This window comes from Parus major, chromosome 2, assembly GCF_001522545.3.
Source record: "Parus major isolate Abel chromosome 2, Parus_major1.1, whole genome shotgun sequence".
Classification (NCBI taxonomy): domain Eukaryota; kingdom Metazoa; phylum Chordata; class Aves; order Passeriformes; family Paridae; genus Parus; species Parus major.
The window spans coordinates 117,626,477-117,654,389 of NC_031769.1; the positions used below are offsets into that span (position 1 = coordinate 117,626,477).

A 27,913-nucleotide genomic window follows, 5' to 3' on the forward strand; every position below is an offset into this window, starting at 1 on the left:
CGCACCCGCCCTGCGCTGCGAGGGGAGGGGAGGCGGCGCTTCCGAACACCCCCGGCTCCAGGGCGGCAGCGCTGAGCACCGAGCAGCGGGCACCGAGTGCCGCACGGCCCGCGGGCGAGCCCCGAGGCGCTGCCCCTCCGTGACCGGCCAGCGGTGAGGGACAGGTGGGTGCCTCCCATCGGCAAACACACCCTCTGGACTGGGATCTGGGAAAGAAGTCCGTCCTGCAAAAAGTCCGTGTCGATGGTGTTTTCTGAAATTTCTATCTGCAGCCACACGCCGTGTTTTTCCTACAGATTTTCCGTTTTCTTACAACGATGCACTTGCAGGGATTTGTAGATGCACAGATGTGCATATTTTACTATTTCAGTGCATAAGCTGTGAATACTTAGAATTTGAAAGGGTACTAGAGTAATCGTGATTATTACCATTTTATCATCCTGTTTCACATGCAGTTTTAAACATCAAAATGCACATATATTATGCACTGCACTCTGGCAGTATTATCACAAGGCACAAGTCTCCCTTTTTCAGTATTTAACTTGTTCTCAATAAAGCTTACTATGTATGAAATCTCTTTTATTCTGGTGTGCTGGATGCCTTGTCTTCAGTGTATATTTTGCCACCCCCCCATAAGAAAGGTTAAAATTTTGTTAGAAAATTGTTCATAAATGGTCTGTTTTTATATTTTTTGTGTGCATAGGCTGTTGAAATAGACTGTGTTGGTTCAGTGCTAGTGGTGCTAGATATTTTTATTCTGCAATAAATAAAGCCCCGTTTGATGGAACAGTAACTGGGTACTAGGGAACAGCAGGTGATTTTTCTAGTTAAGGAATTCATAAACATGAAAAAATTTGTGTGGTTCAATTTCTGAGTAAAATTGTGTTCAGTCAGCTGTGTTGCTAGGTGTACCTATGTAACTGACTTGTTTATTTCAATGGAAATTCTGTGCTTTGGGGTTGTTCAAGAGTTAGTCCCTTGATCGCTCTCATTTTCTTCTAAATTTCCTTAACCCATTGGTTTACACATTAAAATTCAAGTGAACTACTTGACATTGCTGTTCTGAGTCAGTGTTTTAACCTAGTTTCTCCATAGTATAAGATGCTTATCTTCATTTGTATTCTTGTAGGACATTTTAATTATCAATAGGGGAGAGAAAGATTGAGAAGTTGTATTCGTTTCAGCAGTAAATGTATCACTACATATTTCACTAATCACTGTAATGTAGGAATTTCATTGTGATAGAAAGAATCTGTGAAAGGCTCTCTCTGTAACTGTGCAGGCTGTCTACAGGTTCTTAGTGCACTCCTGTATTCATGGAAGACTTTGGTGTGAAATTCACTTATGCCTGAACACTAGTGACTGGTTTTAAGTTCTAGGGTTATGGCATTCCTGCAGTTGTTTACAGTTATTTTTATCCATTACACTGGGAGGAAGAAGATCATAATTCTTATCTCCTCTGCTTCCTGATTGGCCATTTAAAATCTACTTCCATATTTAATTTTTTGATGTACTTTTTGTTCTTATAGTCCTTAGAAAAAGGAAGACAGGTATTTGAAGTTGATGGGAATTGATCAAAGACTATGCATGGATGAATCTTTTACTCTATACTAGTATTCCTATTAGATGTGCTTTGTGATGTTTCAAGAATACCATGTGTTTACAGTCAGATATAGTCACTAACATGTCAGTTTTTTTGTGTGTCTGAAAGTTGTGACACATTGCAAAAAGAGACCTGTGCTTCATTTTTCATCCAGGAACAGCTAGCATTTTCTTATACCACTTCTGGTTTGGATGCTAATTAACCATCACTTGTCATGGATGATAGACATCTTTTTTATTCAGGGATTACTAATTTTCTAAAACCAACTCAGAACAGAGTGGACTCGGATCCAGTTTTATCCAGTGTTATTTGCTGAGCAGGTTGAGACTGTATATATGTATGCATGTATTTTTTAATCTCAATATATGCTTTAAGTCAATATTTTAATGAGTGCATGAAATCATACTGGGTAGCTAAGGGCAGTCACAGGAAAGAAGGACTTGGAGAGAGGACCTGTGAGCATTCTGAGATGAAGGCAGGGATAGTGATGCATAAACAGATTGTATTTCATACTTGCATAATGAATAATCAGTGATCAAGGGGACTTTACACCATTGATTTTAGACAATTACAGAGTCACAAAATGCTGATGGATGGAACAGTTAGCAATGTACTGAAGGTGAAGTACAATTCCCCTGCATTACAGTTAAGAGCAGTAGTTGCTCTTGCTAGTAGGTCATTGTGTTCCAGTTGCTTGCAGTTATCCAGGTTGTGTCTCTTTTCTCCATTCTGCCCTGTATTTGTGGCCTTCTGTTACAGTGGTTAGGGATTTTTTTACTTCATTAACCAGCAGTACCTACTTAAGAACATCTTTGCTGAAGTTTTGCATCGTTTGACACTTGAATTATCTTCCTAATCTTTGTGAAAGAGAAATGCTGACACATGAGATGCAGGAAGACCTCTGCCTTGGTTAGAAGGTTGTTTCCTTCTCTATAAATGAAAGTTAGGAGTACACTCCTGGAGAAAGAATTAGAGCTTAAGCTGACTCAGGAGGCATTGGTCTTCTACAGATTACCAGTACCTGTTAACACATACTAGAAAGCCCTTTCCACTCAGCTATGAATGATTACTCAGTATGGATTCACTTGATTCCAAGCATTTTTACAAGGTAAATTCTTATTTATGGGTTAGAGGTGGGAAGGAAGGTGGGTGGGAATTACTGTGTACATCTGAGACTGTGTCAATTTTGAGATTTAAGTCAGGTTGCAAGAAACTTCGATGCTGCAGCCTCATTTTCCCTTTTGAATGTGGGTCCCCAAGTCATGGATTTTCAAAACTGTTGCTTCTCTGCCATTTGTCTTTCAGGTGCCCAAGATTTTTGCAGGTAAGATACTTGTGAGCCTCTAACTCAGCTTCTAAATGCCCCAGGGCATACAGGTGTTGTTAGTGCTGACAATAAGGTCTTAAATTAACCCCTTATATTCTATGAGGTTGATAAGCATCCTTACCCTGTTCTGTGTAGGCTATGTGTTGTGGTTTTCTTTTCTTTTTTCTTTTGCTTTTGAAAGCTTAGATATCTTTCTGTAAGAGATTGTTGGCATCTAAGAATATTGTGGTTAGATGAGTTTAGATTTGAGGAATGCCCTTTAGAAATGCCTCTTTTCTAGGATTTTTGTGGTAACACATACCATGGCACTACCTGGTTTTTTTTAGATCTTTTTTTTCACATTAACTTGGAATGTAACAAGAATTCTAAATATGAATTATTTCTGTGATGAAGCTTCACTGTTGTTTTTTTAACATCTTTCTAAAATGTGAACAGGAGGTATGTGCCTAAAATTGGCTGGGACAGAGTATTCAGAATCAGCACCCACTCATTTCTGTCTGACTGAAGTATTGACCCACTTTGCATTTCAAGCATCCAATCCAAGAAGTTCATTTTGTGTGCTAATAATCTCAATGAATAATCCTGCTGCCTGTATCCATACATCTATTTTTCTGTAAGACTCTATCTCTTTAGCATCCAGTTGTGTTCTCAGTTGGGCAACCTGACAGTTAGTTTCTGTGGATTTGAAAGCTGGATCAGCACTCTTAAGAACAGATTGCAATAAATCTTCAAGAGCTCTGAGATAAATTTAGTATTTTGGATTTTTTTTTATTTCTAGAACTGCAGCTAAAAAGCATCCAGCAGGTACGTTGTTGTTATGCAAACCCTAGAACTGTAATTTCTTTGAGTTATAAAAAGCCAAAATAACTCTTCTTAAAATAAACATGCCAAACCCCTGGTTACCTAAGAATTTTTTTCTCCAAGTAATGTGGTCTTAGAACTGTAATTTTTATTTCAAACAACATAAAGGCTTTATAATACCACCGTTAGCCTTTTTTTTTGTTTAGCAGATATAATTATTGAAGCAAAGACAATGGGAAATTATTTTATTTTAAATCTGTGAAGGTTTTTCTTTCCCTAAATGAAATAGCATTATTGGTATGTATTATGCAGTGGTGTCCATTATTTAAATAAAATGACTCTGCTTTTCACTTAAAGGTTAGCCTGTTTGGTGGTGAACACTATCAATAGTGCTTTTTATGACTGACTTAGTCAAAGTTTGGGGATTAATTTTGGAGTTTTTGACTGTTTTCTGAAGCAGTGTTTACCTTTGGTTCTTAAATGTGCAAAGGGTAGACATTGTCAACTTGAATGATTAATTAACCAGTTCACAATTTCTCACAGTATAAAATTATGTTTAAAATATATGTCAAAAAAATTGCAATATCTTCAATTTGAATGATAGAGATACCCACAAAGAATTGTTTTGAGATTGCTCAGATATTTTATTTTATGTTGGTATTTTACTTAATGGGTTAGATTCTGTTGCTAGTGTGAAAGAATCTGTATTATGGATTACACAAATGTATTTAGTGAAGCATTTCATTTCAAGCAGCTAGATGGAGCCTTTGAAAGGCTGAGTTTTTCAGTACTTAGACATCACAAGGATCATTTTAGGCACTAACTTGAGTGACATTGTTTCAGTCTGGCAGTTCCTGTTGCAGGGAAACCAGTATTAGCTGTTTTACAAAGGCTGTGTGGAAACCAGATCTAGAAATGTTGCAGTCTTACACAGTAGGGGGTAGGGAATCACATTTAAGTTCTAATTTTTATTTTTGTTGGTGCCTGTTACTAGGGCATTATCGTAGCCTTAATGTGCACTACATGTGAAGTAAAAGACCTGTTTAAGGGGAATGTAAGGGAAAAGGAAAAATGGTGTGGAGATCTTTTGCGTTTTCCAGAATTCGTCATATAGTCTCATAGTTGCTTTCTCTTTTAAGAGAAAGCAAGTGAAAGACCCTAATTAAAACTACAGACATGCCCTTTTCCATTAACAACCAGTTCCATAAGCAATGGCTTTATGCTTATTACTTGGCTTTTGTGATGACCAACAAGATGCAAGTGTCAGACATTTCCCTGTGGTTGAGGCAGTTATAATTCTACTCTCCTGTGTAATCAAATATTAAGAAAAATATGTTCCTGAATGAGGAAAATAACATTGTCTTGCTACCTGACTAGTTAATCTCTTCACACTTAAAAGCAGTTGCATTTTTGTGATTCCTCTGGGAATTTGAACTCTGAAGTTAGTTGAAGACTTTAAAAGTATTTTTGAAAAGGACAGTGAAAGAGATCATAGATAGAGGTATACATTCGTGTGGCCAAGAACACAAATAGTAATCACATAAACCTTATTTCCATAATGGCAAAAATATTACTTGCTTGAAATGGAAAAGTGGGCTCTTTTAATTGCTTTCTTAATTGCTTTTTTAAAAAAAAAAAATCTTTGGCAGCAGACACAGAAATAAATGAAAATCCAAGTAGTAGTTAAATGGGAAGAATTGCACCTAGAATACAGAAGAATAAAGTGAAAATATCATATCAGGATCCTTTTATTACATCAGCTTTAATGTTTTTGAACTCTCAAAATGATAATTACTTTGTTTTTGAGAGGAGGAGCAGAAGACATAACAATCTTGCATCAAAAAATACCTGGGAGAGTGAGAAGTAGCTCTCAATTGAATTGCTCTCACCGTCATGTACCAGAAAAGCCTGGTTGCTGATGGTAGAGTATAAGGCTAACAGAATTTTTTCTAGCAACCTGTTTAATAATTAATCAGTCTGGATCAAAATTAGCCCATTACTACTGGTCTTATTTCTTTTTGTTTTATCACATTATGATGTATCTTCAAAATTCTGGATTACATTAACAGTGTTGAAGTAAGTTCTTCAATTGTTTTGTTTCTTTTGATTAATCCAGTCTTTTTGGTACAACAGATCAATATTAAGTGGCAAATATAAAGTAGAATACTTTGATGCTTTTCCAAGTGGCTAGATACTATCCATACTCCAGAGTCAGCACACTCTCAGCCTTCTGGTTTTTTAGGAGCTTATGGGAGGAAAGGGAGCAGCTAGTACTTCAACCAGCATTTCTGCCACATATGATGTGCTATTTTAATGTTCTGGAGCAAGTGGATTTCGTAGTTATCTGCTTTATCATGGCATTGACTAAAAAGAAGCACCTAGACAGACACCTGTTATTAGTATTAGTGGCAAATTTATTTTTTTTCAGGGAAAGCATGTGTGCTTTTGTATGAGTAAAGAGGGATAGAGATACTTTCCCACCTCTAAGCTACAGGAGGTGGCTGGAATAATTTTTTATATTCACCAACTTTTGGAACAAACACTACCCAAACACTTTAGTGTCTGTAATTACTCATACAAAAATGAGGTGTTATTTCCTCTATTAGGTATTATCCCCCTTGCACAGATGCACACTTTTTCTCCTAAAAAATGTCATATGAGCTGTAAAGTATGACAGAAGGATAGGTTCTGTGTTAAAAGTCTTCTCTGCCTGAAACCATAAGATGTGGTTAAAAACCAGTGAAAGCAGGAACACTTTCAAGTACAATTGTTAGGAAACCCTTGGCCTCCTGACTAGGACAGTGAGCTGTCTCACACATTACTAAAGGTGAGGAAAAGCAGCACACAGCTGATAGGAGAAACAAGGATTACAGATTTTCATCCTAGGACACAGGTAAAGAGCATGATCCCTTGAAATGCACACCTATGCCTTTACCAAGATAACGCAACATCCAGATCTGCTCTTAGAATAGAGGGTAATATCCTTTTAAAAAGCTTGCAACAAACTTGTTTTTGATGGCCTCAACTTTTAAGTCAGTCCTGTATGCTGTGTTGTGTCAATTTTCCTTTGTCTTCACAGTTTCACTGAATACTTATTTTTAGTTCCATCTATAAATGTTCAGGCAGAATCATTTGGCTGTAGTTATGATGCCCCTCTGGTTTTGCTCTTCCGTTGATTTGGGCAGTTTTCTTCCCTTATTCACATAAAATTAAAGTATTATCTTTGCCTTAAACGTGGAGCTTCCAGTGAAACACCTCAGATTTTGGCGTATGTATAGTGTATATAGTACTATGAGGAGATGTGTTACAGTTATGAGAAATGCACATAAAAAATGAAGAATGCATGTGCATTATCCATGATAAATAGAAGGCTATTTTACATTAGCCACGTCTTACAAAATTTCTGTTCATACAGAGGGTGGAAACTTTTAATTGTGTGTTTATGTGAAACATCCTTTCTCCTTCCCCATTTTCCAGCTCCCTGCAATATTCAATAAATTAAATCACTCTATTCTTAAACCATATTTCTCTATAGTGTCTGGTACAATATACTTATGATACAATAGCTCTTTTGTTGGCTTTTGTAGGAGCTGTTTTCTGGGGCAGGAATTGTGAGAGTTTGGGTCTTTCAACTGTGTTGGAGCCTTTTTAATTGAATCTTTCCTCCTCTATGGTTTGTTTTACTCCAGATACTCTTGATGGTTTAGTATTCAGGACTATGGACTATGAGGCTTATTTAATAGCCAGTTGCTGCAGGTCATGTTCATCTTCATTTCTGACTGTGCATTCCTGCTGTCCTTGTTCCAGAACTGGTGGTTGTATCATGTTACAGTTACCCAGTTTGCGAAGATGAAATAGAAGAAAATGAAATCTACAAAGAAGTGAAAATTGTTCAGTAGGCTGAGCTCAGTGGGTCACCATGAGTCTGATGAGGAATGTGGCATTGACTTGGGGGAGAAAATGTAGATGGCATGAGGGTGAAGGGAGGGAGGGGAGAACAGGTGCTTTTCTCCAGTAGCAAGCTACTAGGTGGGCATAAGAGATCTGCAAAGCTTGTGTGCTTGTTAGCTTCATATGGATCTTGTCTTTTAAAGGTGCAGCTTCCTATAGGTTGGGGGAATGTCATGAAGCCCAGTTGATTCCGTGAAGGAGCAGAAGAGGGAATTGAATAATTAGGGAGGATGGCTGAACAAATTAGGAGGAAACAGACGATATGAATGCACTGAGTGTGAGAGCGAGAAAGGGTAGGAAATGAGAGAGGGTGGGATGAAGATTAATGCTACATTGCCAACATGTTCTTTTTCTTTTCTATTTTATTTTTATGATCTTAATCCCTACCATCAAATGGTTACCTGGAATCTGTACTTTTTTTTTAGAAAAGGTTCTCGTGCTCATGGTCGCTAAGAGTATAACCAAAGAGTGAGAAAGACAGGGAAAATACAAGAAAATATTATGTAAAGAGCATGTATGTTTTGCAGTGTTTGACTCACACCTCTAGTACTTGGTCTTGATGCATTACTTCGGCATGGATTTGCCAGAGAATTAATTAAAGGTGTCCTTAGCATCACTATTAACACTGGCTTTTGTGCCATGAACTCCTTCATTAAGAAGGAGCTACACTCCAGTTTGACAGGTGTTTTGCCTCTGCTGACATTTGTATGAGTGGAGAGGTAAATGGATGATTGTGAAGTATTCCTCTGGTCAGGTGTGTATATCAAAGAAAGGAATTCTGAGTGATCATAAGTTCCACATTCCTTCTGGTGCACTAGTGTAGAAAAGCTGCTCTGTGTTGTTGATAACAGAATTCATCCTAGAAGCCTAAATAAGTGGAAGCAGTCTCTTCTGGAGATATAAGAGATGGTTCATAGAACTGAAAAGAAAAGATAGTTTCAGCTGTAGGTGACTTTGAAAAGAACCTGTGGAAGCAATTATTCATAGGCCAGTTAGAAAGAGAAAAGGTTTATGATGCAGACTCTGTGATAGTTTTGTAGAGATGGAATTGGAGGCTTTTGTGTAGTTAAGGATATGTTTTCATTTGAAGGAGAAGAAAAGAGAGATGGCATAATTTCCATGACTGAGTGTACTGGGATTTCTCAGACTGAAATGTGTGTGCATGCTCTATGAAATGCATATAGACACTCTGAAACATTGGGACAGGCCTGAGAATCCTGTCTGTGCTGGACAGAGATCCCAAATAAATGCAGCAGGTGTTTGGGTTCCTCTTCAGACACATTGTGTTAATTGCACTTGTCCACTGCATTTGGGTATGACATGCTCAGTACACCCAATGCAACCTGGATGTTCATCCTCTTAAGGATTCTGAAGAGTCTTGTCCTTCCTAAGTAACGAGGAAAAAGCAGAGATATCCAGGGAAATGCAAGCTGAGGAGAAGACAAAGGTTTACAGATGCGGAAATTCCTCTGGTGTGCCATATGAAACACCACCCATAATTGTGCTGAGGACATAGTTTTGCATGAGGTAGAAACCCCAGTTAAAAAATTAAAAAAGGTTTTTCAGTGCTCCTCCTAAGTGTGTCATGATTCAGAATAATGCCATTAGATAGTGCCTGTAGTCCAATATAAAGTGTAAGACAGAGAAGCTCTTAGGAGACAAAGGCTGGATGTAGACTTAACAATAAGGAACAGTGCAGAGAGATAAACACAAAAAGAAGACTAAAATACTAGAGTAAGAGATTTAATCTTGATTTCTTATTCTCTGAAGGAGGAATACCTGAAAGAAAAAGACAGCAGGGGAGAAAAAAAACAACTTATGTTTCCCTGTGATAATGGAAAAATGAAGTTGGCCAGAATGAAGATCCACTTAACATTTACTTAAACACTGGAAAAAAGTTAACTAGTAAGGAGAGGAAATAAAATCTATAGTAGTTAGGATGCTAAAATGATAGCCAGTTACCTGGCTACAATTCCTACTTCTGCTGATGCTGTCCTGCTGCATTATCATGTATTATTTTGTGCTTGTGTTTCCCCTTCCTTTGTATTGTTTGCCTGCATAGAGCTGCAACCCCCTCTGGCTCCTACGGTCCTCACATGGTTTAGGAGTTTTCACAGCAAGACCCTGAGCTCATTATGGGCTTTCTACTTTCTCTCTTTCTTTGTGCTGCCTCAGTGCCTGGTAGTGCTATTAATCCCATTAATTGGTGCCACAAAATCAAGAAAAAATTGATTTCTCCCTCCTTCTCTGCTGCTTAGTGTGGCAATACAGAGCAGTGACAGGTCTCAGGGCTGCAGCGCAGTCCATGTGAGCATACTGTATTCCCACAGGGAGCCCTGCTGCAGTTGGTGAGACCCTGATTTACAAGAGGAAGGTCTTCACTCCTAACCAGGCAAATATAGTATATTGTTAAATAAAGAGCAATCAAATCATCAGGAAGCTTTAACTGGGCAATTGCTGTCTGGGTTGGGAAGTTACTTTGCAGTCTTGGAAACAAACAAAAATGTACACCAGTGATTCATAGACAGTGTTTTCTAAATAAAAAAGCATTAGAAAATCAGATTAGTAATGCTTTGGCTGTTACTAAAAATAGCTCTACAGCTCCAAAACCCTATTATCATCTAAAATCACCTAGATTTCAACTTCTAGAAATAAAGTGATTTTCAGTTGTCCGAACCATTGCAGTCTTGATGGTAGAACTGTCTGATGAGAAATGATGGGCCTAACTCCAGTTCTAGGTATAATTCAATTATCTGCCCTTAAGAATTACTATTGCTACACATAGAAAGTCTCCAATTGTTAGTACAGCAGTACCTCTTTAAATGTCTACCTAAGGCTTTAGCTTTCATGTCCTTTAGTCCATAGTAGATGTGCTTTAGTCCTTTGTTTGAAAACCTGAGCCAGAGGACAGTTCCTGGATGTTGCAGTCATGTCAGTGTTAGACTACTGAGGACATGGTGCCTAAATCCATAGTGACAGTTTATATGGAGGAGATAGTCAAAGTGCAAACGACACTTTCAAGAAAGACACCAGTTCTGTGTATGTGTTAAAGTTACCTTGTTTGGGCTAGAAAGTGACTTTAATAAGTTGATTTATATGATATAATTATTATATCATAATATCATAAATATCACAATTTTTTATGTCTTTGTAATATTTTTTTTGCTAATTTTTCTTTCAGGAAAAATATTAGTTTGTATTTTTGGTACACAGAGACTGATAATATTTTTTTTCTTTATTTCATAATTATGCTTTGCATTATATAAAAGTGGCTTTAATATTGCCATCATATGTATAGTTTAGCTAATCTGCAACTTACAGAGTGGAAAGCGAATCCAGCTTATGTAAGCTAGTATTTATTTAGCTGTCCCCATTATCTCAGACCTACTTTATTTGTGGGCATGATAGAAGTGTCAGCCTAAAGCCTGTGTAACCAATGCACTTGGCCTCAGAGGTCAAATAGTGGTGTCTGACATCCTCTTATTTCAGAGCCTTTTTTTTTTTTTTTTTAGCTTGATATTGACACAGTTCTCCATTTTCAACTGCTCTTTGGAGTTACTGTGAGTTCTTTGGCATTACTTCCTTAGGTGAGGGGTTTTTTTAAGAACTTGGGCATGCAAGTTAGTTCTAATGAAACAAATAATCACCTTAGACCCCTCTTCTGTTAAACATGTGCCTGGGTGTAATCCATGATATATCTACTGTATGTGATTAACGAAGTTTGGTGTTTTTCCTCATACAGTTCAACTGTATTCACTTCTGCTCATCAGTTGTCTTTTGCTGAGGAATGCTTTTCTGCACATGATTATAGAACATCTTTCCTCTAAGGATTTCTATGCAGAAGTTGTATGGGGATATGTACTTGTGCACTTGTTAAAGCTATATATATGTGTGTGTGTGTGCGTATATATATATATCTGGGTGTGTTTCTTGTTTTGTTTTGTTTTGGTTTTTTTTTTTGCTTTGTGCCATTAGTAGCCAAACCTTCGTGAAAAAGAGCGTTCAACTAATAGTTCCACACAGGATGTTGCAGCTGTGTCTAGGCACAGGGAATTGATTTTTGGTTGTGGAAATAAATTAATACAGGACTGTGCTGATACACGTGTTTAGATTGAATTTTTGACATTACACACTGCTGGATAAAAATAAAATGTAGTATTTCTTAAATGAACAAAGCTAAATATTATTTAGATATCTGTGCTCTGATTATGACTGCTGAATTATGCCTGACATTTTCTTTTTCCATGCCTTCTGGGGAATATGGTTGTGTCTTTTTTCTGGGTACATTTCAAGACATTCAAACAGAATGCAAAATATTATCTTTCCTATATGAAGCTAAATCAATTGTCTGCTGCAAATCTCTATTGTCTTCATATTGTATTTTCATTTTCTGTCTGTAGCGAGGCAAAGGTACCCTATTGTGACAGAAATTGTCTGGACATGTTGCAAAAGAGACTTGCCTGATGAGTTTTGAGTCTTATTCCAAGGCAGCACACAGCCAGTAAATGAGGTGAACAAGTTAATCTGCGGAGAGGATCTTGGACCATGCATTTTCAGCAGGGTAGTCTTGGTGCCTGCTTTGTGAGCGTAGGTTTTCTGTCATAGGAGTAGCCAGCTGGGCAGTGTGGTGCTCATCTTCAGCAGGTAGTGTCATCTCCTGGGCTCAGACCTCAGCCTTGCCAGGTGTGTGTGTTTTGAAACCCTGACCCTGAAGGGCCTGATTTCTGGGAGAATCCCGGACCACAGCCTGGGAATGCTTCCTCAAGTTGCAACCATTTTTAGATGGAGATGGGCAGTGACTTTAATTTCTCAGGGCTGAGGCAGAGCAATGAACCTGGTAGTGCCAGTGGGAAGCAGCTTGGGAACCCTGGGAAGTGGCTGGAGACATGTAGAACACGGGTACCTCAGCAGTCAGTGTTTTCTTTTCCATGTAATTTTGCTGCTGTGTCTCTCCTACCCGATTCTTCACAGCTCATATTGCATTCTAAACCTGTATACTTCAAGCCTGCTGCACTGTTTAGGTCAAAATGGACACCCATATTTTGTCTTTTTCCCTATGTGCTTCTAATCTTCAATTTTTATTTTTCTTTTTTGAGTCTGACTATGATTGGGTCATCATTCTCAGAATTTTCTATGTCTTAAGTAGAAGAAATATCTGTTTTAATTTGACTTGAAATAAAGAGATAATCTATGAAGGCTGAGAATGTCAGAAATCTGTCAGAACTTTGCAAACAATGTTAAGAGGAAAAAAAAATCATTGAAGCATTTTCTTTGTTATCTTGGTTGCTGATGAAGAAAATCATAGAGGTAGTTTTGGCTTAACTGATGTATGATAAAAATTCATATGGAAGCTATCAGAGGTGGATTTTGCTTCCAATTGAACTGGATTTATTAAGGTGTCTTCCTGGTTGGGGCTGAAGATAGGTTCAGGTACACTGATGTCTTTTAAAAATGAAATAGTTCCAAATATCATGTGGTAACATTTAATAGATGATAGTACACAAAATGAAGGAAGATCTCTAAAATATAAAAACAAATTAGTCAATATTTATTTTCTATTAGTTAACATGGTTATTTAGATATTTACTAGAATATTATTAATGCATTTATAATCAAGTTTTGTTACATCTGTGGACTGATGGCTTCTGCATGGCAAAATATTCTTGTGTTCTTGTATTTAAAGAGACCAATTCTTTCATTCCAATTTCATTGTGGGTTTTGCTTTTCTTTTTTTTCAAATAGCAAAGTTCAAGTGTGTTAATTAAGCAAAAGCTTCATCTATATGTAAGTGGACATGGGTCGAAATAACTTAATATAAAAGTGTTACTTGTAATAGTAAAAAGATTTTCCAGTTACAGTTAGAGAAGCGCTGAGTATAAGCAATGTGGAACCAAAGTGAACATGACTAAGTTCTCAGAAGCATTTGAGAGCTTGCAGAACATCTGCAGTGGTTCTCCTGACATGATACTGCACATCTTGTGCTACCTGTGACGGGCAACTCAGTTAGACCTCTCCTGTGGGGGGTGAAAATAAGATACAAGTAGTTTTAAGTCAATCAAGCAACACTTCTGTATACCTTTACATGTGAAACAGCCTCTTTGTCTTCTTCAAATGCTATATACAAAGCAATTGTTAGTATTATTTAAAGAGTTCTGGAAACAATTGCAGTATATAAATTTTACAAATATAAAAAACCTCTTTTTATTTTGCTGGGGTGAAAATTTGTTTCCAGATTTTTCCATGGCAATAAATTCTGACCTTTCCAGTTCAGAAATCTCTAACGTATTGTTGCATATTAAAGATTAGGTCTATTTAAAAAGCTGATTACAACATTGGTATGAACTCTTATGAGACCAAGTTAATCTCTCACAGGTAAATAACAGGAAATTAAGATGTGTATCTGAATAGATATTAATCTATTCAATGTGTATGAATAAAGCTTGTAATTATACTGCATATTGCTTGTAGTTGTTAGTTGCTGTACTAAAGGATCTTTTCCAAATGACAGGATTTAAGTAATTTCTAACAATCAGGGAGCATATGTTAACTACTTTGACATTTGTTTAGTAAACATTAGTGGAGCAAACTTAGGGTTAATTTCTTTAGGCAGCTAAAGTCCAGGTGATTAAATCTGTGTTAGAACCTCCCCACCCTGGATTCTGGTAACTCACATTCCCTATTTTGTGTCATTGTAATTGCAAGTTATTATTTGAAATTCCATGTGAATAGTTTAAAAATGCTTGGTCAAGATTAGAAAAAATATGAAATCAATTTTTACAATAATTTTAAGGCATAGAAGTTATATAGAATGTTTAACTTTGGCTATACACACTGGGCAGTAGAATGTTTTAAAACATCATCTCACATTTATCCTTCTGTATACCTTGAATAAATCTAATTGTGTAGTAATGCAGAGTTACTGGCTGAGTGTTTGGGAGGAGAAAGAAAAGCACCTGGGAAGTGCAGTGGTTGCTGCACAAATTTTTAAAATGTGTATTATCAAAGTTTTCAGTGGGATGCAATTGAAAGGACTTCCATCAATCTTCAAAACATTAATTTACTTCTTTTTTTTTTTTTTTTTTGGTAGGCTTCCAGAAAGAAGGAAGGGAGTGTTTGTAATTCTACAGTCACAGAGCAGCGGTCTAATTCATCAAGGCATTTTAAGCATGCCCATGGCTTTGTAATTACTTATTTCTCAGGAATAAAAAATATCTTAGCCTTAGGGCTTTGCTGAGTCAACTCCTTAATTGTTTTTTTCATATATGGCTCTTTCCTGATCACCACTTATAAGTCTTTAATAACCCTTTCTACAGTGGTACTGTACTGGGTCTGACAGGGACTGGATTTTCTTCACAGCAAGCCTGTATGTTGGTGCTTTTCAGATTTGTGATTGAAACGGTGTTGGTACACTGGTCTTCTAGCTGTTGCTTAGCAGTGATTGAGCACAGGCTTTCTCTGTTTCCTCTTGCCCACCAACAAACAGGCCCAGGATGGGGACAGGCTGGGAGGGGACACAGCTGGAATAGCTGACCCAGCTGGGCAAAGAGATATTCCTTACCTTATAATGTCATGCTCAGCAATTGAACCTGGGAGTAAATTTTCTGAAATAACTGTTGCTTGCAGATTGGTAAGGCAGTGGGAGGTGGTGAATGATTGCCTTGGTATCACTTGTTCTTTGATTTTTTTTTTCTTTTCTCTTTCCTGTGGTTATTAAGCTGTCTTTATCTTGACCCATGATTTTTTCTTGGTTTTGATCTTATTTTTTCCCCATGCCACTGAGGGTGGGAATGAATAAGTGTCTGGTGCATGCTTAGCTGCTGGTTGGGGTCAGCTTACCAGAGGTAGCCACAAAAATACCTTCTACTTTAGTTTCTTGAATTACCCTTCCTCAAAAAAAAAAAAATCCTGTCAAACAGGTTGAAGCTAAGTCAGTGAAGCTTAAACTGGAAATATGATGAGATTTTTTTTTAACAGTTGCAGTAATGAGTCATTGCACATGGAGGAACTTAGACCTTGAAATTGAAATAAGATTACTTCAGCTGATCAGAGGAAGATCGGCTCCCACCTATTGAATTAGCTTTTAGGTAAGGCAGTGATGTGCAGTCAATGTTGTTTTATGGCTGTAATTTAAGCCAGGTTGTAATAGTCTTTCCTAGTCTTTATCTATGAGTATTTATTTTGATGTAAATCCTACAGACCTTTCAGAGAAAAAGCAGTTTTCATTTTCTTTGGCTGAACTGTGAAGTGCATGCCTTGAGGGCAGTTTCAGAGGTTGATATAGTGGATGGAAACTGAGGAAGGCTGCTGAATTACGCTTCAGGGAAACCTTACAGTGTTTCTGCAATAACATGAACTACTCTCATTTGATAAATCCTTGCTGTGTTCAGATAATGATATGGTAGGCATAATTCCACAAGTGTGAGATTGTCATGCAGAGATATGGGATTGCAGAAAGAACTATAAGCTATCATAAGAAATATTTGTGATTTGAAAACTAAACTATGGGAGAAAACATGATAACTGTTGTCATGGTTAGCATCTCTGTGAGCATGTCTTTAACCTTTTCTTCTCCTGAGAATTATTTAATGCTTTAGAATAACCTAGGAGCAGTGACTTCTCTCTTGATAGCATTCTTGGAATGCTTGAATGGGAGAAAGGAAATATTTCAATAAAGCCACAAACTGGTGTTTGAAGCTATTTTCTGAATTCAGGAGTGGTAAAATAGATTTGGGACAATGATATTTGAAATACTAAGATTAGGATAGGAAAAAGCCTCAAAGGATAAATAAGTGAAAAGATGCAGCAAGATATTCAGATAGATATTGCATGTTATAATGTGTGGTGAAGTTTGATAACGTGTCATGAATTTATGCAGTGAAACTTTGAAATTGTCCACCAGGCCCCATTCATTCCTAAGTAAGATCAATGTTGCATATTTTATTAAGTATTACAAGCATGAGTTGGAATTATTTAAGATAGAGCTGGTTCATCCAAGTCAGGAAACTGATAATATGATCTGTGAAGGATTTATGGTGGAACGAGTCTGTTGTTTCCATTCTACACTCCAGAGTCCCCCTAAAAAATTCATTAGTAACATAGCCCCCAAAACTGGTCTTTTCTTATTGAATTGGTACAGATATTTAGTAGATGAACACTTAAGAAAGATAGCTATTCAGTGTTTGTTTTCATACTTCCTCCTGTTATTCTCGTTCTGTGAAATGTTCATTGCAGACTCTTAATTTAAGCAATAAGAATAATATTAAAATAAACTTTTTTTAAAAAATATTTATTGTTGTTTCCTTGCTTTGTTACTGCAGAAATCAAAATGGAATTCTAACAGAAAAGTCTCAGTCATTAAAAAGTTTCTTAAACCTATTCTTCTTCCACAAGTTTTCTCTCAATTTTATATCTACTTTGTTAATTTACAGCCTGTATGAAGGGGTTAGCAAGTCTAAATTTAGATGTCTAAGTGTCCAAGCTTCACTGTAGTCAATGCATGTATCTCCAATAAGTCAGTGGAGCCAGGAGAGCAATTCTTCTCCTAAGTGGACATACTCTGGCTGGTCACCTGGGAGACACCTAGCCTCTCATGACTTCTTTATTGACAAAGTCACTGCTGACATAGCTGTGAAGACTTGCTGTATTTAATTGTATTTAAACTTCTAATTTAATCCATGAAGAAAAGAGTAACACAGCCAGAATCTGTGCATGCTGTGCCATAATCTATGAAAGTCTGTACAGTTAAAACATGATTGCTGTGTAGTTACTGTTACCAATTACCAGGGCAAGATAGAATGTCTCTTAATTAACTTAATAACCTGATAGGTACATTTAGACAGGGCTAATTAGGACTTTCTTGTAATTGGGCCTATGATTAATAGACTGTGAAGACTGTATCATTTGTATTAAATGCATGGACACTTACAAGAAAATTAAAATTTGAGCCTTCATTGAATAACTAATAGAGGACTTCAGGATAGCACAATAGTAAAAGATATAAAGAATTCGTTATAAATTATTATTTATAAATTCTGTTTATTTCTTATAAATAATTAATATATTAAACTACTACTTTAATCCTGGTATTTTTTTCAAGATCTTTTACAACCTCATTACATGTGCATGAATCTCTCTTGGAAATATCCACAAATGAACTTTTAAAGTGGTTTTTTTTTTTTTTAAAGAGTCTAAGTAACATAGTTCAATAAAACTAGTGAATGTAGAAGCATATGAAGATATCTTTACAGGGCATGAAGAAAGAAGAACTGATTTGTGTAGCGCAAGGTAAAATCCTTGAAGCAGTTAACTGAAAGAGCTTATATCACTTTGCTGTTCTTTCTCATTCTGCCTTCAGACAAGGCAGAGCCTAATTTGGGGCAATACAATTGGGAAACAGCAGAAACTGATGTATTCATCTGAGTGCTCTAGTCTGTAGTAACCATGGAAGTTTCCTTTGGCCCCTTTTCTGTGCTCCAGTGTGTCTTGAGGGTGCACAGGGAATTCATAATTACTGACTTCTGAACAGCCTCTTCAGTTGTTACACAGCTGGGAGGAAGAGACTGTGTGGAGTCCACTGATAGAAAAGACAAAAGGACATAGAGTGAAAGGAAGACATACCAGTAGAAAGAAGATAGGAGGAGAGAGATTATGGGTAGTGAACAGTTTATTTGGCAGCATGGAGACCAAATCTGCCCTGGCTTTTTATTTGTTGTTATAAAGCACATTGTGCACAAAACAAAAGACTTGCCTTATTTGAATTTTAGAAAACTTAGAAAATTGAGCTAGAAATGTGAAAAGCATAATTAATATTTTTAAGAGACTTGTCTTTATGTATCCTGCATTTCTGTTTTTATGAAGAGTTGAAACTTACCTGATGATTTGTTCATGAAAAAACGAATCTCAGTTTCAGTGATCTTGTGCTGTTAATGCAGAGGCGTCTACAGTGAGACTAGTTGGTCTTTTCCCTTTTCTTTTTCTTGTGAAACCTTGCCTACTTAGCACACTGTGAGTCAGATCAGACTGCTGCTCACCAAAAAGGAATTTTATTTTTGTACCTTATATGCTTCAGTTTTTCTTATTTAAAGCATTCATTTTTGTCATCTTTTTTTTAAAAAAAAGACATTTCAAACGTGTGAAAGTATATTTAGAGTGCCATGTAGTATGTTATTCCTACTGTCTATTAAGATGTCACCTGAGCAACAGATGAGATCATCAAATAAGCTTTGGATCATTGAATCAGAAATTTAAATTAGTTAGTTTTGCTAGAGAATGGTGCTAGAATGAGAATACACTTTAGATGACATTCCTGATCTGTAATATCTTTTCACCTCCAGAGAAACGTTTGTATGAGTGCTCACATTGTACAGTTAATGTTGGTGTGAATCTTTGTGCTTTTTTTGGTTGGGTGGCTTGGGTTTGGTTTTATTTTAGTTTTTCTTGCCCCTCAAACCCTTCCACCTGATGGCACAGCCAAGCAACTGAACACAGGCAGCTAGCATATTTCCATGTAATTGCCAATTTGCTGGGGATGACAAAAGTCTCAAAGGAAACATGAACTTGAAGAGCAGAGGTTGAGAGCTGAGCAGATGGAGTTGTGTCCCTTGATGAACTGGGTATCAGAAACTGGTAGTAGGAAAAAGGCAGTGAGTGTCATGAAGCTGTGATCATATTTCTGGGACGTCTCTGACAGTGTGTGAGGCAGAAGGATATGGAAGAGAGATAACACCTTCAGCATGTGAATGTGAATTTACACAGAGTATATGTCTGAAGCTATTGTTATTGGAGTTGGAGGTGTTCTTTGCCCCTTGTCCACAGTTCAGGAACTCCATGGAAAGTGGTAAATTTGAGACTGCTTCCAAACTGTACTTGAAGCAGCTTGAGAAGCAGATTCTTAAAAATTTATTTTCTCCCATTTTGCAGTGGAATACTTGTAGCAAAGTGCTTTGTCTTCCTTAAATGGCCGATATTGTAACCTGAGTTGCATTTATGTTAATTTTAAGTTGCCATTTTCTTTTAATGACACTCTGAGGGTGCTTGTGGCAAATTAGTTTGAGGCTTATTACACAAATAAGTATTTTTTTTTCTGAACTTCACACTCTTCAGTTTATGAGGATTTCAACAATGTTAAATATTTTTTTTCTTTTTTTTTTTTTTTTTACTTTGGGTATACAGGATTGGTACAACACATTTGTTATTCCAGATAAAAGTAGCCTCTCTCTACAGTTCTTTTAAATTTTCTAACTGCTGTCTCAGGATAGGATGATTATTATCTGAGACAGCACAGACCTCTATATCACTCAGGTCTTATTATCAGTATAACAGTAGGTACAAAAAGTGGTCCTTTTTAATAGGATCTAATTACACATCACCTTGATCTTTAGGTTTATTGCTACATCTCAGAAGAGGTAAGGAATCCTGTAATCAGTTTTATTAGATATGTTTCTTTTACATAAAGACCATTTCTTCCTGCTACAGGCAACTCAGTTATGGCAACAATCAAGAATTTCTCTTATATTGATATGTAGCCATTCTAAAATTTATCTTTTTTCTGTATTACCTTTTTCAATATTATGTTAATATCGCAATGTATCTTAAGAAAAAAAAATCAAACTGTGATTCTGAGAAATTTAAATTTAAAGTCAGCTTGGTAACAAGTAACAGTAACAGATTGGCACTTTTCCTTTGGTAATAGAATCCTCTGCAGTGGAATTACTACAGCTATTGTGGTCCATTATAAGCATTAGATTACAACTTTCCATTGTCACTAATTCTGCATTTTGGCAGGGAAAAGAATAAAAATTTGCTGTTAGTGTTGCCAAGCAACTAAAATATGAATTACTCCAATTTCTGAATTTTTATTGTATGTTGTATATCGGAGGGTTTCTCGTACCTTGGTAAGAGGCAGTCTAGATGAAGTTAGACTCCATAGCTTCAACAATTATAAGATTAGTAAGTAGCTTAATTTCTCCCTATGGAGTTCCAGTTCAAAATCAAGCACACAGGGTTTTTCATTTCACTGTGGATAAGTATCAAAAATTGCATCAGAGAAGATTGTGTCTTCACAAGCCATATTGGGCATATTTTTTCCATTTTGTGGACAAAGAGAACTTGCTGTGCCTTAATAATCCTGTGTGCAATTATTCATGTTTACTTTTATTTGGTATACTTCCTCTGAAGTATCTTTTCCCAACACACTTAACTGATGGTAATTCTAAGTAACTACTGACATTTGAAAAATTTTTTATTAAATGAAAGTGCGTGGAAAAGATGAAGTGGGGATAGACTTAAGTGGGTGTAAATTGTGTTAAGGTTTATGCTTGGGGATAGGTGAAGAGAGAATATATAAATAATTTAGTTGTTTTGGGAGGGTTTTTTTGTTTGTTTGTTGTTTTTTTTTTTGTTTGTTATTATTTTGTTCTCATTTTGCTGTACATTCCTGTAGTTTTTTACTCTGTGGAGCTTTTTTCATTTTGCAGCAGTAGCCACAGATCTTCTGTAGAACTACATGGGTTTCAGGGTCACCTCACCTGCCCTGAGTCATTAATTTCCTCTCAGAGCACAAGTGCAGAGCAGAGTCACAGCTTCTTTCTGGATTCCTAATGTGTTATATGCCTAGGAAGCCAGAAAGAACCCCAGCAGCAATAATGGTGTTTCTTTTTCTGTAGACCTGCACAGCCAAGGTGCAGACCAGCAACTGGATAATACCAATGGGTGGCATAGAAGACACTTTCCTGTTGACATTGGCTTTGTATCTGTGTCTGCAAAAGTGTAATAAAAAATTTGTTTATTTCTACTATAGTACCTTTGAGGACTTGCTTTAAAAACCATCTACCTGTTTGATCAGACATTGGAGTTCCCAGATATAAATGGATATTTGAACCAGACAATTGATCTAGTCTAGATGAGATGAAAAAATCTCAAGCTTTTCTGACACTCCAGTTTCCAATAAGAAACTTGGGTGTATTGGTCAGAGAAGAGCTACTTGCAGCTCTGAAGAGGTGCTGGTTCTGAGTGGATAAATGGACAGTATTATTGTTTGGGGTAAATATGAACAGGTAGTAGTAGAGTTTGGCTTTTTTAACCTATGTTCCAGTGGATAAGATCCTATATAGGCTGAGAACACTTCACATACGAGCACCTCATAGGACAGAGCTAGCAGTAGTTTGAGGAGGTTGATGTTCCAGCTGTTTTCTTCAAATTTGAAAACAAATCTTTCCATTATAAATGCTTGTTTTCTTTTGGTAATTACAGGATTAGTTTAGGTGCAATATCTCACTAATTTTTTGTTTTGGTTTAATTTTCTAAAGGAGTTGATGACCAAGCTGATAACAGAGACACCTGACCAGCCAATCCCATTTCTAATTGATCATCTTCAGTCCAAGCAGGGAAACCGTGGTCAGCTTCAGAGGACATTGTCTGGATCTGCTGCCCTCTGGGCAGAGAGTGAAACATCAGGTATGTTCTGTGTGCTGGAAGGGGCTGGTCTCCAGTATAATGTTGCCACATTTATATCCATGATTTCCTGGATGCAAATGTAGCTAGTGAACAGGTACTGCTTTATTGTTTTGAGCATGCAGAATAAATTCTGTTTGTCCAGCAGATATTAGAATTTTAATATACATTGCTGTCTGTCAGCTCAGCCTATATATATATATCATGGGAGTATAGATGAGGATTATATAGATCATAGTTACAGATCAGGGTTATAGCGTGGAAACTGTCCCAGTCTCAATGAGAGAGATTCCCTTGCTGTCCTTTTCCTTTGTTTTCCTTTTCCCTCCCCTGGTGTATTTGTGCCTGAGATTAACTTCTATTGAGGTATTTTTTTCAATAATACATATTTTTATATACCTATAAATATAGACCAACCCTTAATGAGAAAATGCTATGCTCCTTTATAAACTTCAGTGTGAATAATTTATGATTGTAAATCGTCAGAAGCATTAAAAAAAATCTTCTGAAATAGTATCTGCTCTGATTGTAAAGTAGAAGTCTTGGTTTTCTTATTCTGATACTAGCTGCTCTTACAATATTAGTTTTGTGTTTACAAATTGGCTAATGATTTGTTTCAGACTATAGAGCTTAAATAGTTGCTGATAGCCAAAGTGTTAATTTACTGACAAATCAACCGTTTATATCAAGTACACAGTTTTAACATAGGAAGTAAAACATGTACGTAACATGGACCTTAAGGACTTTTTCATAACAAAAAATAGACCTTTATAGATTAAAAACATAATAATTTCTAAATTTTGATACTTAAAAAGTGGAATAAATAAAATTAATATAAAAGAAATCAGAAATAAGAGGGGAGAAAAAAGAGCTGTCTGTAATTTGGATTGATATTCCTTGGGGCTTTTTTTGATTAATTGTTTCTTAAGTCTTTGAAAAATGATCCTACAAATGTTATGATTATCTAACTTGATTATTTTAACAGAAAATAAAGGAGCAAGAAGAGATTTTAGAAGTTATGATAAGCCTTGGCAGGTAAATGCAAAAAAGCCTAAAAAGTCAAAGAGCGACCTTGCTGTGTCCAACATTTCTCCACCGTCACCGGAGTCCAAGTCATGTAAGAAAGTTTCACTACATTAGTAATTTGTGCATAGTTTCCAACCTGTGGTCTGTTTTTTGTTTGGATAAGGTTTAAAATGAAAAGCAAACTGTGAGCAGATGAAATGTCTATATATATGTGTGTTAGAAGTGTTTGATTCTTGCCTTAATATCACTTGAATTATGAATATTTTATAATGTCCTATGTTGTCATCCGTAGATAGAAAAGAATTCTAGATAGATTGATTAAAAACCAGACTAATACATGGGTGTCATGCACTGTTTTGTGTTTGGATACTTATTATAGTTTGATGTTTTAGTTTGCATTGCCATTTTGCACATGTAAAATCTGTTCTGTTGATATTGGTCCTAACAGATTTTTTTGTGTGTGTCAGGCAATTCAAAACTATGCATTATGAACAGATACTGTTCAAGGTATGGGAGTAGTGTCAGCAGAACAGGTGTGCTGTTCTGAGAATTGCTGAAGGAATCTAAATGTACACTAAAAGAAAAGACAGAGTAGAAATAGAACATCTGAAGAGAATATTGTCAGCTACCTGTAAAAAACTAGTGAAAATGAAGACAACAAGCCCTAATGAGATATGCTTCCTAGGTACTGGCTATTGAAGAGATCTAATTTTTAAGGTTGATTCTTAATGTTGGGGTTTTTTCACTAATAAATATATCTACAATATGCATACATATATAAATATAGTTATGCATGCAGGGAATTGTTTGTACAAGATTTTTCTCCAAAATAAATTGAAAAACTATATTTACTTCTATTGACTCTTGTAGCTTTTTGATATTTTTATAATAGCCAAATCTTTATAACTCTGAGTGTGACTAGGTGTACCAGATGAGAACAGAGATATAGTATGCTGCATTAGAAAATTCATTGTCTTTCTTCTAAAAGCAAGATGGGAAAGTCTAGACTTCAAAGGAATCAAAGGAATATTGCCTAGTGACCTCACTAAGTCAAAGTAGTACACAGCAATAGGTAAAGTAAATCATGATAAATTTATGCAATATAAATACTTTTGAGTGATTAATAGTCTTGTATGTTTATGAAACATTCTTTACTGAGAATAAATAACAGCAACAAGTAAAAATGGATGTTAGAGGTAGCTGTGTCCCATTGTACAGGATTTTCTCAGGATTGTTTTTTTCTAGAAATGGAACATTTATGTTTCATCTTCATGAAGCATATTCCCTGCTTCAGAAATACTCAAATTTGATCATAAATTCCACTGTACCTCTCAATGGGCACATGAATTTTTAAAGTCTGTTCAAAAGAAGCATGTGGATTTTAATTTATTTTTGAGAATAAATAGAGACATTCAAATAAATGCTTATAGTCACTCAATCTGCATATCTCAAGATTTGCTGGATAACAGCAATTTATAGATATCCACTGTTAGAAACAGTGGCCAAAAGGTATTGTGAGATGTTCCTGTCATCATAGTGTGTTCCTTCCTTCTGCCCTGTGCTTGATTTTCAGACTCTGTGGTATGTCTCAAATAGCTTTCATGACATCTCCTAAAGATCTTGAGTTCTCTGTCTTTATGCAAGATGGGGGGGGGGTGACATCACATCACTCCCCTCAAATGTGTGCCTGCTACAAGTTTTGTGCATGTTGGTCCTTAGGTTGTCACATTAGAGGGACAAAGAGGAGGTTGGGCATTCTAAACTGTTAGGTCTCATGCCAAACAAGGAAATATTTTATACATCCATAAGATGACTGGGGTCAAGGGTCTGTCCTTATGGACTAAAGGACACTTAATAATACTCTTCAATTGGTAAGACTTACTCTCAAGCTACCCAAGTCTAGAAACAGCGTGTGGGAGTGCAGCTTTGCATACAAAAGTGATAGAATTGGGGTGTTCTTAGTGCAGCCATGTAGTCATAAATACATGGCACTACATGGGATTGATTCTAGGTGTGCTGAAAGAGGAGACTAATATCACTTTGAGCCCATTCTGTCATCACTGAAAGGTCATAATGATTGTGGGATGCTACTGATGATTAGAAAAATGCAAATACCTCATTGATTTTGAGGAAGGGCAATCTGATCAGCCTAACCTCACCCTCTGCAAGGATTATTAAGCAAACTTTCCTGGAAGGTGTTCCTAGTCACAGGGAGGAAAATGTGATTTGGAACATCAAGCATGGATTTATGAGACCCTGTATGTCTGATCAGATCAACACAGTTGTCCTCTTAGGTGAAACAACTGGCCTGCAACCAAAGAAACAGCAATGGATGTTTCATACCATGACTTTAGCAAAACCTTTGTCAGCTTCCTGTAGTACCCTTATGACTCAATTGATAAGATATGGACTCACTAAGTGATGTATGATCTGACTAAGATGATGTATGTAAATTTGACTCAGCTGGTGGATTCAAGGGATTGTGACTAGCAGTGCAAAGTCCAATTGAAAGGTCTGTCTTTAATGGCATGCTCAAGGGACTGGAACTGAGATTGATGCCATTTAGGAGAATTTCCTAATGCCTTGGATGATGGGGTAGTATTTCTCTCAGATTTGTAGGTGAGACCAAATTGTGGGAAGTGATTGGTATTCTGGATAGTAGGACTGCTATTCAGAGGGATAGGACCAAGGAATGGGCTGAGAGGAGCCTCTTGAAGTTCAACACAGGCAAATTCAAAATGCTACATCATGGATGCAATAACCCTGAGCAGCAGTATAAACTGGGATGTGTGTGTCTAGAAAGTAGCTTCTCAGAAAAAGATGTGGGATGCTGATGGACAAGGACTTGGAATACAAACCAGCTGTGGTTATGTGCTCATGCAGTGCAGAAGGTGACCTGCATACCAGACTGCAGTAGCAAGAGTAGAGCCAGCAGTGTTTGTTTTTGAGGTGGCATCTGAAGTACATTGTGAGAAACAGTGGTGTACTGGAGCAAGTCCTGTGGAGGTCCACCAAGATGATGACAGGGTTGGAACATGTGATGGACAAGAAAAAGCTGTAGGAAATTGGTTTGGTCATACTGAAGAAATGAAAGCTCAGGAGAGATTTCATTATTACCATCGACTAATATGCTGGAGGATGGATGAGAAGGCATTGGATGAGTCAGATTTGTCAATAGTGTTTAGTGAAAGGATAAGAGAAAACAAAAGTTATACTTCAAGGGCAGTCAAACAGTGGAACAGGTTGTCCAGAGAACCTGTGGAATTGCCATCACAGGGTATATTTAAAATTGAACTGAATAGTCTGACCAACTTGCCCTCAATGGACCAGTCTCAGCCACCAGGTCGGTCTAGAAGAGGTCCTTTCCAGCCTAATTATCCTCTGCTTCCATGCTTTGTTGTTTATGCACTTCCGTTTTGTTTTTTTTCCATAACACTGATTTATTTAAATTTTAATTAATCCTATTGTTTTCCTTACTTACACCTGCAATTGGTTATGTCTACAATATTTTGAAAATACTTTGTGTATTTGAACTACATTTTGTTTTAGTTGCTATCAGAGAGGTTGGTTTCAGACATGTGCCCTTTTACCATATCTTGTTTCTCTTACTTTTTGCTGAATAGTTTAATATTCTTATATTACTCTATAGATATAGATGTAATCTCTATATATAGATTAATTTTCTAAATGTTCTTTTGACATTTCTTTCCTTTTAGTTTATGCCAAAATCAGCAGTACCATGTACCCCTTCAACTACACAGAGCAAGAATGTTTAGAAGGAATTATGTCCAGATGTGCACACTATATTCCATTTGTTTTGTGCCTTCAGCTTCTTCCTCTTGCACTTTTTTTTTCCCAAAGCATCCCCAAAGAGGTAGTAAGGACTCATCTGAGAAATAGAAAGTTTTGGACCTGCTGAGACCTAAAGATTTACTCTCAGATTTGTGTTCTAATCCCCACACTCAAAAATCTAAAAAGCACCCCCCAAACTGCCAAAACAAACCCAAAATTTAATGGAGTCGATCAGTTCTATTATGTTCTGTTTCAGACTTGGTGTCTTGTGACTGTCTGGTTCGAATGATCCCGTACTTGCACATTTATTCAGAACTGTCATTTAATATAAATCTTTGAGAACACGGGAGTATTTGATTTATTTAATTAGGAAATATATTTTCTCCTTCAGTAGAGTGATGTTGACTGCAGTGTGCAGGTTATTCTTGCACAAATGTCTCTTCCTTATGCTTTCAACTTTTTTACTGCAAAAATTCCTCTACTCTCACCTGCCTATTATGATCTCAGGTGCACCTGGAGCACACAAACAAGTGTTAATATCTAAGCCATCTGACCACTTGTGTGGTGTGTGCAAAACCAGAGTTAAGCAGAAGCTGCTGTTGTCTGGCAAGGAAGTATCTTGGAGCTAGGGGTGTTTGTGTGTATATAAATTAAATGTTTAAATAATCACAGTCTGTATCAGAAGAAAAACAAATTTGGAAATTTCAAACTAGTTTGTGAAACAGATTTTTGTTTCCCAGCTAGCTACTTTTAAGTAAAGTAGGTTGATCTCTTCACCACCTCCATATTAAATCAGATCACAGATTATCCTTTCATGCTGCTTCATTTCAGCATTCTCATCACATCCCACATGCAAGTACAATGTTGTGTGCTTCCAGTTGCTCTCAGTCAGTCTAGGACTGTAGGCCATCATTCTTTTAGCCTTTTAATATCCAGATACTATGTTGTCGTGGTTTTATAGC

The 27,913-nt window shown here is 36.7% G+C and overlaps 1 protein-coding gene across 2 annotated transcripts in view; it reads left to right on the plus strand.

The window, feature by feature from the left end:
* Positions 1-27,913, plus strand: part of C2H8orf34 (chromosome 2 C8orf34 homolog) — a 148,077-nt gene that overhangs the window by 1,146 nt on the left and 119,018 nt on the right. For both annotated transcript variants that reach the window (XM_015618613.3, XM_033512288.1), the window contains exons 2-3: positions 21,989-22,136; positions 23,119-23,250. In XM_015618613.3, coding sequence (XP_015474099.1) covers positions 21,989-22,136; positions 23,119-23,250 — 280 coding nt within the window. The remainder of the gene's footprint in view (positions 1-21,988; positions 22,137-23,118; positions 23,251-27,913) is intronic.